The 14,684-nt window shown below is 43.8% G+C and overlaps 1 protein-coding gene across 2 annotated transcripts in view; it reads right to left on the bottom strand.

The window, feature by feature from the left end:
- Nucleotides 1–1,186: 1,186 nt before the first annotated feature.
- Nucleotides 1,187–14,684, bottom strand: part of LOC118358260 (E3 ubiquitin-protein ligase DTX1-like) — a 71,156-nt gene continuing 57,658 nt past the window's right edge. For both annotated transcript variants that reach the window (XM_035735863.2, XM_035735862.2), the window contains exons 6-10: nt 9,783–9,844; nt 9,492–9,650; nt 8,968–9,129; nt 6,871–6,960; nt 1,187–6,732 (exon numbers count right to left, since the gene is read on the bottom strand). In XM_035735863.2, coding sequence (XP_035591756.1) covers nt 6,508–6,732; nt 6,871–6,960; nt 8,968–9,129; nt 9,492–9,650; nt 9,783–9,844 — 698 coding nt within the window. In that variant the 3' untranslated portion in view covers nt 1,187–6,507. The remainder of the gene's footprint in view (nt 6,733–6,870; nt 6,961–8,967; nt 9,130–9,491; nt 9,651–9,782; nt 9,845–14,684) is intronic.

Here is a 14,684-nt window from a genome sequence, read left to right on the forward strand (position 1 = left end):
TGCAATTTTGAAAATGAGCTTCAATTTGAGTGCTTATACAAAGTTACTGCATGTACAAAGTGGGTGGTTACAGATGAGTAGTAACATCAGCTATATTACTGTGAACTGTATTGGAAATATTCAGTAAAATGGAATGTTACCACTTCTACTGTTTAGTTTGAATCTGTGTTTATGCACACAATGGAAAACCTTTTCAACTTATAATCAGTCAAGTGTTTTTTGTAACAGACGTTGGAGGGTCTGGGGGACACCTCCAGCTCTTTCCGTAGGTCCCAATTCCCACTAGGGTTAACTGCAGCCCCTGATTGTGTGGTCACAAAAGGATCTGTCCTGTGTTACTTATCAAGATAAGGGAGGGTTACTTCAGTGTATTTACTGAATCCCAATTCAGGTCATATCACAAAACCCACCACAGTGGTACTTTTCCCAGCTGATTCTTACCCTAAGCTCTGTGAACACAGACATCACATCTCCCAGGATTTAGACCAGGTAAATCATGCGAAATATGAGTCATTGAAAGTGGCCCGAGAAGTACAAAGTCAGTTTCCCTTCATATTAGATTAATATTTAAGAATATGAGTAAAATGTGTTCGCAGCACATCCCCTTCCTAACCTTATTAAAATGCTAATGAGAGGCACCTGCTATAGGGCAGCAGAGGCTCCCTCGTTAACACCCTCATTACATTAGTGACGGAGGTGAGTGATGAGATGAGGGGAGCTCGGCTGGGACATGCGAGTCTGGGATGTCAGCCCCGGGCCACGACAGACGCTCTAAGCTGCGGTGTCACGGCTATGCTTGTGAGAGGGGCGATGAGCCCCATGACAGACACCACAGGCTGTCCGCAGGACCAGCAGGGAGACCTCCCATGACAACCCCACAAGCTGTTCCTCCAGACCTGGAAGGGAGGGGGGAGGATTGGGGTATTTGCTTTAGTATGCGCCACAGTGCCTGCAGACCCAGTCTCCATTTCTTTCACACAGCACCAACATTCAGCAGCCAGTGACAGAAAATTGCCATAACGCAACATTTACTGCCGGTGAAAACTGTTACCGCCACACTCCACAGCTCGAGCGAAGCTCGTTTATATCTGCATAACGAGGCGCAGGGCAGCCAGGAGGAGAGGGGAACGAAAAAGCTAGAGGAAGAGGAGGACATGGTGGCAACGAAAGACAGTAAAGAACGAGAGAAGGTCAAACAAACTACCCTGTTGAGGGCACATTTATTTTTCACATGAAACACACAAACATGCAACAAAATCATCACAATCCAATAAAGACGGATAGATTAAGAAGCCCTTTAATGTTTTGTCTCTAATCTTGCCTTTATTTCTATTTCATTTGATTATACATTTCAAATCTCAATTTCTCTTTGTGTGTTGTGTTTTTTAAATCGCAATATGTAGTATGTTGCTTCTGATGCTTCTGATGAGAAATGAAATTTGAATGTTGAACCATAGCCACATGGCTCTCTGACGTTTTGTCAGTAAAACATGGGCACTTAAAATGCAGACGATTACCTCATACATATGGTTACCTTTTCTGTGCAACCTGAAGAGAGAGCGGAGCAGCAAAGCGCTAGCTCATTCTCATCTCTCTCCATCAAAGCCTCTTTAGAGGTAAAAACAGACAAGCAGTGGAGTATGGAGCAGTCCACCGTGCCACTCCACAGGACACAGCTGGATGACATCTCTAATGACTCAACTGTCACAAAATATTTTCTTTGTCAGCAGACTTGCTTAGGTCTTGAGTAACATGCACTTCTATGGTCTATTTTTTGTTGTTGTCTCAAACGTCTACCGTTTCAATCTTTTTGGAACTTAAACCAAACATTTTCACACACACATGCAATATGCTCACACACGCAGACCCTCTATCTCACACCTACACAGATTCCCACCAAATTGTTGCAGGCCAATCTGTGTAGACATAAGCACAGTATGCTGTGGAGGTTATCAATATGATTGTGAGATAAAATCCCAATGAGAAAGTATCCGTGTTAATGTGTCCTTAAAGTCAGCTTTACTCCATTTCCCACACCTAATCAATATATGCTATGGAAAATGGTATGGAATGTATATTAATTACTAATAGTAATATAACAACGTTACACAGTATGAATGCTCAATTGAAGATATTCAATCTTTTAAAAAATACATCAAAAATATGTGTTCTCCTATCTGGAGCATTTGAGCAATAACCTTGGATAGCAAATGGACACACCGTACAAAATGTTGAACATCCATTCTCCTGTACCCAAAACCTCCTGATACCTTCTGCTACACATGACATGAGGTACAAATTGCTCGCATATATAATTGCATAAACTCTATTCCTCAGTCCAAAACCAGACAATAAAATGTATGCTCACATTAAAATTCCCCGGTGTACAGACTCCACTGAAAGCATACTGACCTTATGTACACACCTGAAAAGCGGAGGAGGCCTAGACCATGACATTACAGTTACATACTTAAGCATTTGGAGACTGGAAATGTAAGTCTAGAAATATGAACTGGTACAGTACATCAATTAAAGTACAATGACATGGAAAATAGGGTTGGCCAAGCAAAAACGTTTTATCTGTACAACTTAATGAGTCTCACTTTAAATGGGAAATTCCCTGATAAGACTGGAAGCATTTCTTTCCTGTTTTTCCCTATTTAAGAGAGCGACAAAAAGACATCAAAACTTGCACAAGGATAAAGAAGAAATGAACAGGCAAAATGACTTGTTTTTCACTCACCAGTTTGGGGTACTGACAGTATCGTCCTTGGTTCTATTAGGTTATATACATGGTAAATGACACAATTAGAATTCTCATTCTATGGTCAATGACCCATCTGGGGGGATAGGGTCGACTACATGCTGCTAAACTCCCCCCAGCCAATAATAAAGAGGAACTGCTGTACTTACTGAATCCCTCAGCGATTCCAGTACAGAATCTACATTGACGACAGCAGCAAATTCTAAGACTACTGCTAATATAAGATGCTCATAACATGGCAGACATATTTCAACAGTCCCTGACATACTGGCAGATCACCTATGCCAGATTTGACATACAGGGCTTTGGGAAAGTATTCAGACCCCTTGACTTTTCCCACATTCTGTTACGTTACAGCCTTATTCTAAATTGGATCAAAGAAAGAAAAATCTTCAGCACCACATAATGACAAAGTGAAAACAGGTTTTTAGACATTTTTGAAATTATATTTATGTTTTTAAATACTTTATTTACATAAGTATTCAAAACCTTGGCTATGAGACTTGAAATTGAGCTCTGGTGCATCCTGTTTCCATTGATCATCCTTGAGATGTTTCTACAACTTGATTGGAGTCCACCTGTGGTAAATTCAATTGATTGGACATGATTTAGAAAGGCACACACCTTTCTATATAAGGTCCCACAGTTGTTAGTGCATGTCAGAGCAAAAACCAAGCCATAAGGTTGAAGTAATTGTCCGTAGAGCTCCAAGACAGGATTGTGTCGAGACACAGATCTGGGGAAGGGTACCAAAACATTTCTGCAGCATTGAAGGTCCCCAAGAACACAGTGGCCACCTTCCAAAAGGACAACAACCCGAAGCACACAGCCAAGACAACACAGGAGTGGCTTCGGGACAAATCTCTGAATGTCCTTGAGTGGCCCAGCCAAAGCCCGGACTTGAACCTAATCAAACATCTCTGGAGGGACCTGAAAATAGCAAGCTTGTAGCGTCATACCCAAGAAGACTTGATGCTGTAATCGCTGCCAAAGGTGGTTCAACAAAGTACTGAGTAAAGGGTCTGAATACTTATGCAAAATGTGATATTTCCTTTTTTCTTTATTTTTAATGAATTAGCAAAAACTGTTTTTGCTTTGTCATTATGGGGTATTGTGTTAAGAGAAAGGAAGGAAATGTTTGTTTTCATCCATTTTGGAATAAGGCTGTAACGTAACAAAGTGGAAAAAGTCAAGGGGTCCGAATACTTCCTGAAAGCTCTGTATTCATTTTAATATGTGCCTGTGTGTATAGTGATGTGGACGGGTAAATGTGAGTGTATATATTCATAAATAGAAGAGTATAAAAATAAATTAAACTTACACCATATGACTCAAATTGAGCATACATGTACATTTAAAGGTAGATCACATCTGCAAATGTATAGATATATATATATATATACGTATATTTTTGAAGCAATACAAGACAAGTTTATAAACATAAATGTAAAAAACAGCTGAATTTGAATACATTTCAAGACATCTTCCTAAAATGAAAGGATCAATGAAAGAAAACTGCTGCCTCAAAGTGCTACGGAAGACTATGATTCAGTCCAAGATATTCAAAAGCATTTCAAGGATCAAAACCCGTGACGTGGGTGGGACACCATAAAACCTCAACATGAATCTCTTCTCGATTATACCAACATCCCCACTCATTCAAATTGGTCAGATCCAACTGGAGGAGAGAATTATTCAGCTTAAAGGTTAACTTTTCTTTTTGGAAAATAACTCAAATCTTCAAGAACTCTTCAGCGTATGAGCAAATAATCTGTGGGAAGGGAGACAGGAGGGAGCAAAGGGAGTGGAAATTCCCAATGCAACATCAGCTTCACATACTGTACTTTATAGAACAACATTCTGAGTGATCCTACTGTAAAATGAGCTCCTCTAGCTGCTGAGGGAAGGGGAAACGCAGCTGCTGCCCGTACATCAGTATCAGACCTAAGAGCCTTCAGAGGAATCAGACAGTATGGGGTAGGTGTTGTCTGCAGCAGAGGCTTATCATGCAACCAGCCCAACAGGAGGAACACCAGAGGCTCATACATCACAGTGTGTGTGTGTGTGTGGGGGGCGCTCTGCCTACTCTACTCTATGATGGATCAGAGGAGAGAGTCATTCTTTGAAGAGGACATCGCTCTCTGCGAAGCATGTTCTGCTCCTCTATTCAAGGACTGAGGCGCTCCAGATTGCGCCATGGAAATGTATAAGTCATTTCCGATTGAGTTTACCATGAATGCAGTCTCTGCTGAAGCGGGAACATTGTCTTTAAATTTCAATCACGCTGTAATGCTGAACTACCACAATACGGATTAAATAAAGCCCTTAGAAAGCCAGAGAGTGTATTAACACCACAGCACACACACACACTAACACACATTCAAACACACACGCAAGTAGGCAAGCACATGTGATGCAAGCGTGATAGATCATTCCAACGCCTCCTCGAAGACAGGCTTATTCACAGAGGTCAACGTCACCAGTGTTTCAACAAAACGAATGAGGTTAACCTTGGAGTGGAGCGAGGCTTGCTCGACTGCCTCAGATCTTAACTTACAGAAGCATACATTTTTTGAACAATCATCTAACTGATCGGTAAGATGCTTGTGTATGGATCTATATCAGGTTAACTTCCAAAGGCCTCCCCAGGTTGGCACCCCTGTTAGAATATACATCTACTGTGAGACAGCTGAATCTTCAGATCAACTGACTGCCTCTCTGTCAGAAGGTGCATGTGAACCTTCAACAGGCTCAAAGGCCAGTGGAGCCAAGCCTTTGTGAAACGGCCCTGTGTAGCCAATCAGAGATGCCCTCTCTCCTTCCTGAGAATCACTTCACCATGACTGTCCACTCAGATCTACAGACAGTTTTGTTGCAGAAAATCACCAAGCTAAAACTAAAGCAAAAGGCCTCACTTTCAAAAAACTCTCACTATCAACCTCATCAGCATATGACAACAAGCTGAACTGTGTAGATTTGGTGTGAATTGGACTGGGAAAGCACTCACGCTTTTACAATTCTGCATATAAAAATTATCCTGAAGATTTCCACACAAATACCAACTACAACTTGAGAAATCACTTCCCTACTCATTAAAAAATACACATCTGATAAAACTAGAACAAACCGGGACAGACATCTGAAGCCTTCAGAGCCCGAGCCAACTGTCTCTGCAAAAATCCCAGGTGTGCAGTCAACATTAAAATGCAATATCAAATTCTGGGCCACATGGTTTGGTCGTGAGTATAAACAGACATCTCTTTCAATGCTACGATGTCACAGTCTTAAATCTTCTTCAGTACAAAAGAGGAAGTTCAAAATCCAGTTTCAGAGGAATCAATGATCAGTTGATCATCAATGTCTAAACCCCACAACCACCAATACACATTGAGATCAGTTTTCATTCAAATCCTGTCTTTACGTTCCTTTACCCTATCAGGTTGAAATTTTGCCAAACATACACCTGCTCAAGGCATTGACAAAGAGACAGTAGTCAGAAAAGTATTACAGTTATGTTTAGGTAAATGCAAATAACAGTATAACACAATCGTGATGTTATCATGTCATTTGCTATATTTCCTCCGCTCTCATGGCCACATACAGAATCTGAGGGTCTTTAGGTCTGTTTTGGGTGTGGGAGTAAAATATAGTTATCTTGGCTGCATGTTGCCTCTTCATGCAGAGGCCCACTCTATGTCAGAGAGGAGTATGGGTGGTAGTCCTCAGTGGCCTCTCTTCCCCCCTCAGTCCTTCAGGTTGTCCTCCACGACCCCCTGGGCTGACAGCTCTGTCAGGACGTTGTCCAGGTAGTTGGGGTCTGGGTAGCCGTGCCCTGTCAGGTTGGAGCCAAACTCTGTCTTGTGGTGGATCTCGTTCCACACCACCGTGTCTGACTCGCCGGTGGTGCTGGACGTGTCGATGGTGAAGATGAGGCGGCGGTCCCACGCCATGATCAGAAGCTTCAGGACCTGGGGACAGACAGACAGACAGAGGATGAGAGCCTTGTAGGTACAGCAGCAGCTTACAGTGCAGTCACCATCTCTGCATAATGTATTTTGGAAAACATGTCCTTCCCATATACACACAGACAGTCATGTATGTCTCACCTTCCTGCCCTTGTCATTGTCTGGGAGGTAGCAGTGCCGTGGGAAGCCTCTAGCGCTGAACTTCTTCCCTGGGTTGGGATGCTCTGTGGCCTGGTGAAAGGACAAAAACAAAAACAACCCCTCTCTTTCTCTTAACAGTCAGAGGGAAATGTCAAATGTGCCCCTGGGATGAACTTTTATACTAATGGTCATACTAGTTTATTTGACTCTATCAAATCATTCATTTTGGGGGGCACTGCCAAAACCTTTTTACTTATCATTAAGAAACATATTCTTTATATCAGTTGTATAGCAAACAAGTAACTGCCATGCTCTGTGATGCAGGTGATATGTGTTGACATGACACACCGTAGTCATTGTACTCCACTCTACATCATAATGCACTGTATCATTACTATTTCATGACTTTCTTCCACAGAGTACAGCTGTCAGTGAAGATGTGTTTCAAGGGGGAAGTGAGGAGAGTCAGTGGTGTGATGGGGCACTGTGAGTGGGCTGTGGTGTGATGGGGCACTGTGAGTGGGGCTGTGGTGTGATGGGGCACTGTGAGTGGGCTGTGGTGTGATGGGGCACTGTGAGTGGGCTGTGGTGTGATGGGGCACTGTGAGTGGGGCTGTGGTGTGATGGGGCACTGTGAGTGGGCTGTGGTGTGATGGGGCACTGTGAGTGGGCTGTGGTGTGATGGGGCACTGTGAGTGAGCTGTGGTGTGATGGGGCACTGTGAGTGGGGCTGTGGTGTGATGGGGCACTGTGAGTGGGCTGTGGTGTGATGGGGCACTGTGAGTGGGCTGTGGTGTGATGGGGCACTGTGAGTGGGCTGTGGTGTGATGGGGCACTGTGAGTGGGCTGTGGTGTGATGGGGCACTGTGAGTGGGCTGTGGTGTGATGGGGCACTGTGAGTGGGCTGTGGTGTGATGGGGCACTGTGAGTGGGCTGTGGTGTGATGGGGCACTGTGAGTGGGCTGTGGTGTGATGGGGCACTGTGAGTGGGCTGTGGTGTGATGGGGCACTGTGGTGGGTGGGCTGTGGTGTGTGCACTGTGAGGGCTGTGGTGTGATGGGGGCTGTGGGGTGTGATGGGGCAGTGGGCTGTGGTGTGATGGGGCACTGTGAGTGGGCTGTGGTGTGATGGGGAACTGTGAGTGGGCTGTGGTGTGATGGGGCACTGTGAGTGGGCTGTGGTGTGATGGGGCACTGTGAGTGGGCTGTGGTGTGTTTGGGGCACTGTGAGTGGGTGGGAACTGTGAGTGGGCTGTGGTGTGATGTGAGTGGGCTGTGGTGATGGGGCACTGTGAGTGGGCTGTGGTGTGATGGGGCACTGTGAGTGGGCTGTGGTGTGATGGGGGCAGTGGGCTGGGGCACTGTGAGTGGGCTGTGGTGTGATGGGGCACTGTGAGTGGGTGATGGGGCACTGAGTGGGCTGTGGTGGGATGGGGCACTGTGAGTGGGCTGTGGTGTGATGGGGCACTGTGAGTGGGCTGTGGTGGGATGGGGCACTGTGAGTGGGGCTGTGGTGTGATGGGGCACTGTGAGTGGGCTGTGGTTGAATGGGGCACTGTGAGTGGGATGTGGTGTGATGGGGCACTGTGAGTGGGCTGTGGTGGGATGGGGCACTGTGAGTGGGGCTGTGGTGTGATGGGGCACTGTGAGTGGGATGTGGTGTGATGGGGCACTGTCAGTGGGCTGTGATGTGATGGGGTGTGATGGGCTGCTGCAGTGTGGAGGGCAGAGGACAGACTGAGGCTAAGTCTGCTCTTCTGAAAATAAAGGTCATTGACTCTATAAAGCTCTGCTCTACAGTCAGGATGAAATATGCAGCCATCTTCCCTCCTCTCGACCGCCCCGCCCACTGCAAAGAGAGGAGGTGAATCGCTCTCTCTCTCTTTACAAAGATGCAGTCACGCGGCTTTGGGACACTTCAACCCCCTCAGCAACACTAAGCACGTAGTCAAATACCCTCTGAAGCATCCTCATGTCAGACACAGCAGTCTTATACCAACGTAGATGGAAGAAAATAGGCCTCGGAAGGAGAGCCAGTGGATGAGTGGACGTGGGAGTGTGGCGGATATAATTGTGGCACGTCGTGAGTCGTGCTTACCTGTATGCCAGCAGGAATGTCATAGACGATGCGGATGGTCTTGGCCTCCAGGTAGCCGGGCAGGCAGTGGGGGATGACATGGTAGTCCATCTTCCCAGGGGGCTGTGTGCCTGTCTTCTCCCCATAGATAGCCTTACAGGTGGGGCACTGCAGACTGCCATCCTGGACAGGGACACATTAAATGTTCAATATTCATAACTAATCTAATCAAACAAATGGAATCTAATCTAGAGTGACTTCATGAACATCGAGCCACCTTCTGTACTAAATTGACTTTTAATAAAACAAGTAATTGTCATTTTGTTTCATGGTTATGCATTAAAATGAGCATGAACTGTGTTTGGCAGACTAAGGCCTGTTCTGAATTAGTTTGATCTCAATCTAATCTCATCTAATCGAATGATATCAAAGTATAACACCACATCAAATGAGGTGTGTAATTTCACCCGCTATTATACAATATCAGATTACGATATGGTATCATTGATACCATAACAAGCGCTGGCGCGAATGCCCTTTCTCACCTTGTTGCCATTGTTGTACATGGCCACCAGGCACAGCAGATGGTAAATGTGCCCACACTTGCCAAGCTTGCCCACCATTTCTGGCTTTATGCCCTTGTGCTGCAGGACGCCCTCGTAGCCCGATGACGTCACCAGCCTCTCCATGCAGATGGTGCAGTCCTGGGAAGGGAAAGTGAGTGGGCACCAGTTACTGTATCTGACTGCAGGGTTGGGATGCATAGCAATGATACACTGTACAGTGTATTGATTTCAAACCGTATCAAAGTGTGTGTCACCCAGGACTCTCCTTACCTCATCAGGGGCAACCTTCACTTTCTCCGTGTATCTCCGCACCACATCCTCTGGGGTTTTCCCTAGCAACAAAACACAACATTGAAAGGATATGGTTAAAAGGAAAACATGACTAGATAGATCTGCATAAGGAGAAGTGAATCCTGTCTATTTGAGCACTAGGTAAACCCAGGGACTGGTCTGGCCCAACTTTCCTGATGAGAGAAAAAGTTTGGAAGATTGGCTGCCCTGTGATTTCTGCTATACTTACAGACATAATTGAAACGGTTTTAGAAGCTTTAGAGTGTTTTCTATCCAATAATAATTATGATATGCATATATTAGCAATCTTGGACAGATTTTTTTTCAGTTTACTATGGGCACGCAATTCCTCCAAAGGGGGCAGTATTCTGCCCTATCCCTTAAAGGTTTTGACCTGTTAACCTACCACAGCCCTACTTTATTATGATGAGACAGACCAGTTCAATAAGAGAGTATGAATAATACTGGGTGTGATGTTGAAGAGGAGATCACCTTCAAAGTGACATAGAACAACGAGCCATCACCCACACACTAAACTAATCCCAGTGTGAAACCAAGCTAGTATGGCTGATAGAGCTCACCCACAGCTTACACCTCTAACACGCTTACAGGCGGGCACTCTTCCCCCCAACACTTTTGTTTGCTCATTTGGGGAAGAGAGAGAGGGAGAGAGAGAAAGGAGGAAGGGAGGAAGAGAGGGAAAGAGACAGAGAAGTGAGAGAGATGCACTTTCTAACCTCCTGTCCAATGTATGACCATATTAGAGACACATATTTCCCTCAGATTACACAGATCCACAAAGAATTTGAAAACAAACCCAATTTTGATAAACTCCCATATCTACTGGGTGAAATTCCACAGTGTGCCATCACAGCAGCAAGATTTGTGAACTGTTGCCACAAGAAAAGGGCAACCAGTGAAGAACAAACACCATTGTAAATACAACCCATATTTATGCTTATTTATTTTCCCTTGTGTATCCTTAATCGTTAGAACACTGTATATATACGTAATATGACATTTGGAATGTCTTTATTGTTTTGAAACTTCTGTATGTGTAATGTTTACTGTTAATTTTTATTGTTTATTTCACTTTTGTATATTATCTACCTCACTTGCTTTGGCAATGTTAACACATGTTTCCCATGCCAATAAAGCCCCTTGAATTGAGATGAGAGAACGTGATGGAGAGAGAGATATATATATATATAGAGGGAGAGATATATAGAGAGAGATATAGAGAGAGAGATATAGTGAGATTATATATATATATATATATATATATATATATATATATATATATATATATATGAGAGAGAGAGATATAGAGGGAGAGATATATAGATATATATATATATATATTCTGAGAGAGAGAGAGAGAGGGGAGAGATATAGAGAGAAATAGAGAGAGAGATATATAGTGGGAGAGATATAGAGAGAGAGATATAGAGGGAAAGATAAATAGAGAGAGATATAGAGAGAGATATGGAGGGAGAGATAGAGAGATATAGCGAGAGAGATATAGAGGGAGAGATATAGATATGGAGGGAGAGATAGAGAGATATAGAGAGAGAGATATGGAGGGGAGATATAGAGAGATATAGAGAGAGATATGGAGGAGAGGAGAGATATAGAGAGAGATATAGGAGAGATATAATGAGAGAGATATGGAGCGAGAGGAGAGAGATATAGAGGGAGAGATATGGAGGGAGCGATATAGAGGGAGAGATATAGAGGGGGAGATAATGAGAGAGAGATAGAGGGAGAGATATAGATGGAGAGATATGGAGGGAGAGATATAGATGGAGAGATATAGAGGGAGCGATATAGAGGGAGAGATATAGAGGGAGAGATAATGAGAGAGAGATATAGAGGGAGAGATATAGATGGAGAGATATGGAGGGAGAGATATAGAGAGAGCGATAGAGGGAGAGATATGGGGAAGGACTGCATTATGCATTTTCCGGCATTGCCTTTTTGATGGTTTCATTTGCCAGATCAAAGGCCTCTCTGGCCTCCTTTACAGCAGAAGCCGGAACAGGATATCCCTAAATCTCTTTCCCTCTCTGCCTCGCTCCATGGGGGCTATGCTGCATCAATGCAGGCACAATTGGCTGCAACCCATCTATCAATCCGTGGTGTCCTCCCGTCCCAATGCCCCCGCCTGGGTCTGCAGCTCGGGGGTGGAGGGGAGAGATGGCGGAGACATCTGGGTGGAACAGGGCTGAAAAACCCACATCATGCACTGACCAATTAGGACAGGCAGTCCCCTGGGGACGCCTATGGTTTCCACGTCATCAAATTGGCCTGGTGCCATTTTAGCTAAAGCGACCACATATCACCACTGGATCGTCATCAACCCATCTCACTACAATAGCTTCCTCTTAATTATGCTTGTGGAAATATCTCTGTTAATTTCAATGTGGTGGGAAGCCAATGAAATGTGGTGAATGTGACCGTGAGCCCTCCCTTCCCCTTCGCCAGGGTCACTGGGAGTGCATTGTTCAATATGCTGAGGGGGTCATTAGCTACCTGCTTCTACATCTGCATTGCTTGCTGTTTGGGGGTTTTAGGCTGGGTTTCTGTATAGCTCTTTGTGACATCTGCTGATGTAAAAAGGGCTTTATAAATACATTTGATTGAGACTCCAAGATGGCGTCGCTGTGAGAGGGAGTGTTTTCGCGCTCTTCAAAGCAATATTGAGGGTTAGGTGGTTAACAGTCAAATATTGGCCATTAATATTGAAAGAAACTAACTATACCTTTTTTATGGACATGGGATAAGTTTAGAGTTAGTTTTTGTCAAGTTGAATGGGAAGAACACGACAGAAAGACAAAAGTAGACGAAATATCCAAGTCTCACAGAAGACGGCTGACATGCTAGCTAGCCACCACGAGGACCAGAGCAGCATGGATACACCAGAAGCCGCGATCTCAAGCAAGAGAAAGAACAAAGCTGACCAGGATGAAATCCTTGCAACCTCTTTACCTCAGACCCCAAGTAAAAATCCACCGGTGAAAAAACTAAAAGACATTTCCATGTCGGAACTTTTCTCTGCAATCCAGTCCCTGTCTACTAAACAAGACGCCTTGCTCTCCAACGTGTCCATCATAGAGCGGGCTACAGAAGAAACATCAAAGAAGATCGATAATCTGTCAGAAACTGTCAATCAACTACACAAAACTGTGAGCGAGAACAAGGAAAAGATAACGTTCCTAGAGAAGGAGCTGAAGAAAATGCCATCCAAAAATAATGAGCTGTGTGAGAATGTAGCTGAACTTCAAAAGGTACTCTCGCAGGTGGAATCTGAAAATCCAAGGTGTAAAAGCGGTAGAGGGAGAGGATATTAGAGAAGTAGTCATTAATATCCTGGGAAAAGTGGCACCATGCATCAAAGACAGGCTAAGAGACGTGATTGATGTGGTACATCGACTTGGGAAACGAAGATCTGATGGACCCCCTCGCAATATCATCTTGCGCTTAACTATGCGCCATTACAGGGACATCATATGGAAAATGGCCAAGGGGAACAAGTTTCTGGGCGAGAAGAAACTCCGCATCAAAGAAGCTCTGATACCGCAGGATCAGGCTGCCAGAGAGAAACTGTGGCCGCCTATACAGAAGGCGAGAGAAACTGTGGCCGCTTATACAGAAGGCGCAACAAGAAGAGGCGGGGTTCAAGGGCCCACACGCGTTTATCCAAGGAAGAATGATTACTGGGTAACTCTGTTGACATTAAGCAAATTGGAACTGTGAGTACTACCATGAGTACAGTTAATGTACTGCCAATTATACATGTGCCGTTCGAACTACAACTGATGAACACTTGCCAAAGAAAAGGAAGTAAATAGATTTGTTATTCTGTTAACCACCTCTACCTCATCTGAGCGTAGTTTTCCGTCGAGTCATCCTCTCAAGGTTCACTGTTTGTTTTATTGTTCACATTAATACTTGTTATCTAATTTGTGTTCTTTATTTTTTAATGCAGGAGTTCATATTTCAATTCACTAAATATCGTTAGTCTGAATGCTAGGGGTCTGAGAAATCCTACAAAAAGGAGAGCTTTATTTTTATACTGTAAACGCAGTAATGCAGATTTTGTCCTTCTTCAGGAAACTCATTCAGGTGAAAGTGATCTGAAATTTTGGAAAGCACAATGGGGAGATATGGCCTATTTCAGTCATGGATCAAATCATTCTGCTGGTGTTTTGATCCTTATTCACAAGTTTAAAGGTGACATTCTAGAATCCACATCTTCACAAGATGGCAGATGGGTCATAGTAACTGTTAAATTTGACAATGCTATTTTCATCATCTGTAATGTACAGGATTTAAACAACAAATACTCAGAGGCTTTTCTAATTATTTCAGGGGATTTTAATGAAACACCTGATGCATCTGCTGATCGTTTTCCTCCTAGAACGAGTCAAAACCTTCAAAATAGTAACATTATCATTACATTATGCAAGGATCTCTGTGTTGAGGATGCCTGGCGTTATTTCAATCCAGATGCTAAGGGTTATACCTGGACCAACAAAACTATGTCACGTAAATGTAGAATAGATTTATTCCTAATTTGCCCTTTTTTGTTACAATTTGTTATAGATGTAGATCATCAGTTGGCTCCCTTTCCTGATCATCACTTGATTTCCCTGAATTTACAAGCTACTAAAAAATCAAAAGGTACTCGAGGATATTGGAAATTAAACAATACAATTCTTAAAGATACTGCTCTCATTGAAAACATCAAATCATTAGCTAAAGATATTTTTGCAAGAAAAGACTTGGGTCATGGAAGTAGATGGGAATTTTTCAAATATAAAGTCAGAGTGGTAGCCATTAAACGCGCCAAAGAGCTGATGCACTTAAAGAACCTTAGAG

This window comes from Oncorhynchus keta, chromosome 25, assembly GCF_023373465.1.
Source record: "Oncorhynchus keta strain PuntledgeMale-10-30-2019 chromosome 25, Oket_V2, whole genome shotgun sequence".
NCBI lineage: Eukaryota > Metazoa > Chordata > Actinopteri > Salmoniformes > Salmonidae > Oncorhynchus > Oncorhynchus keta.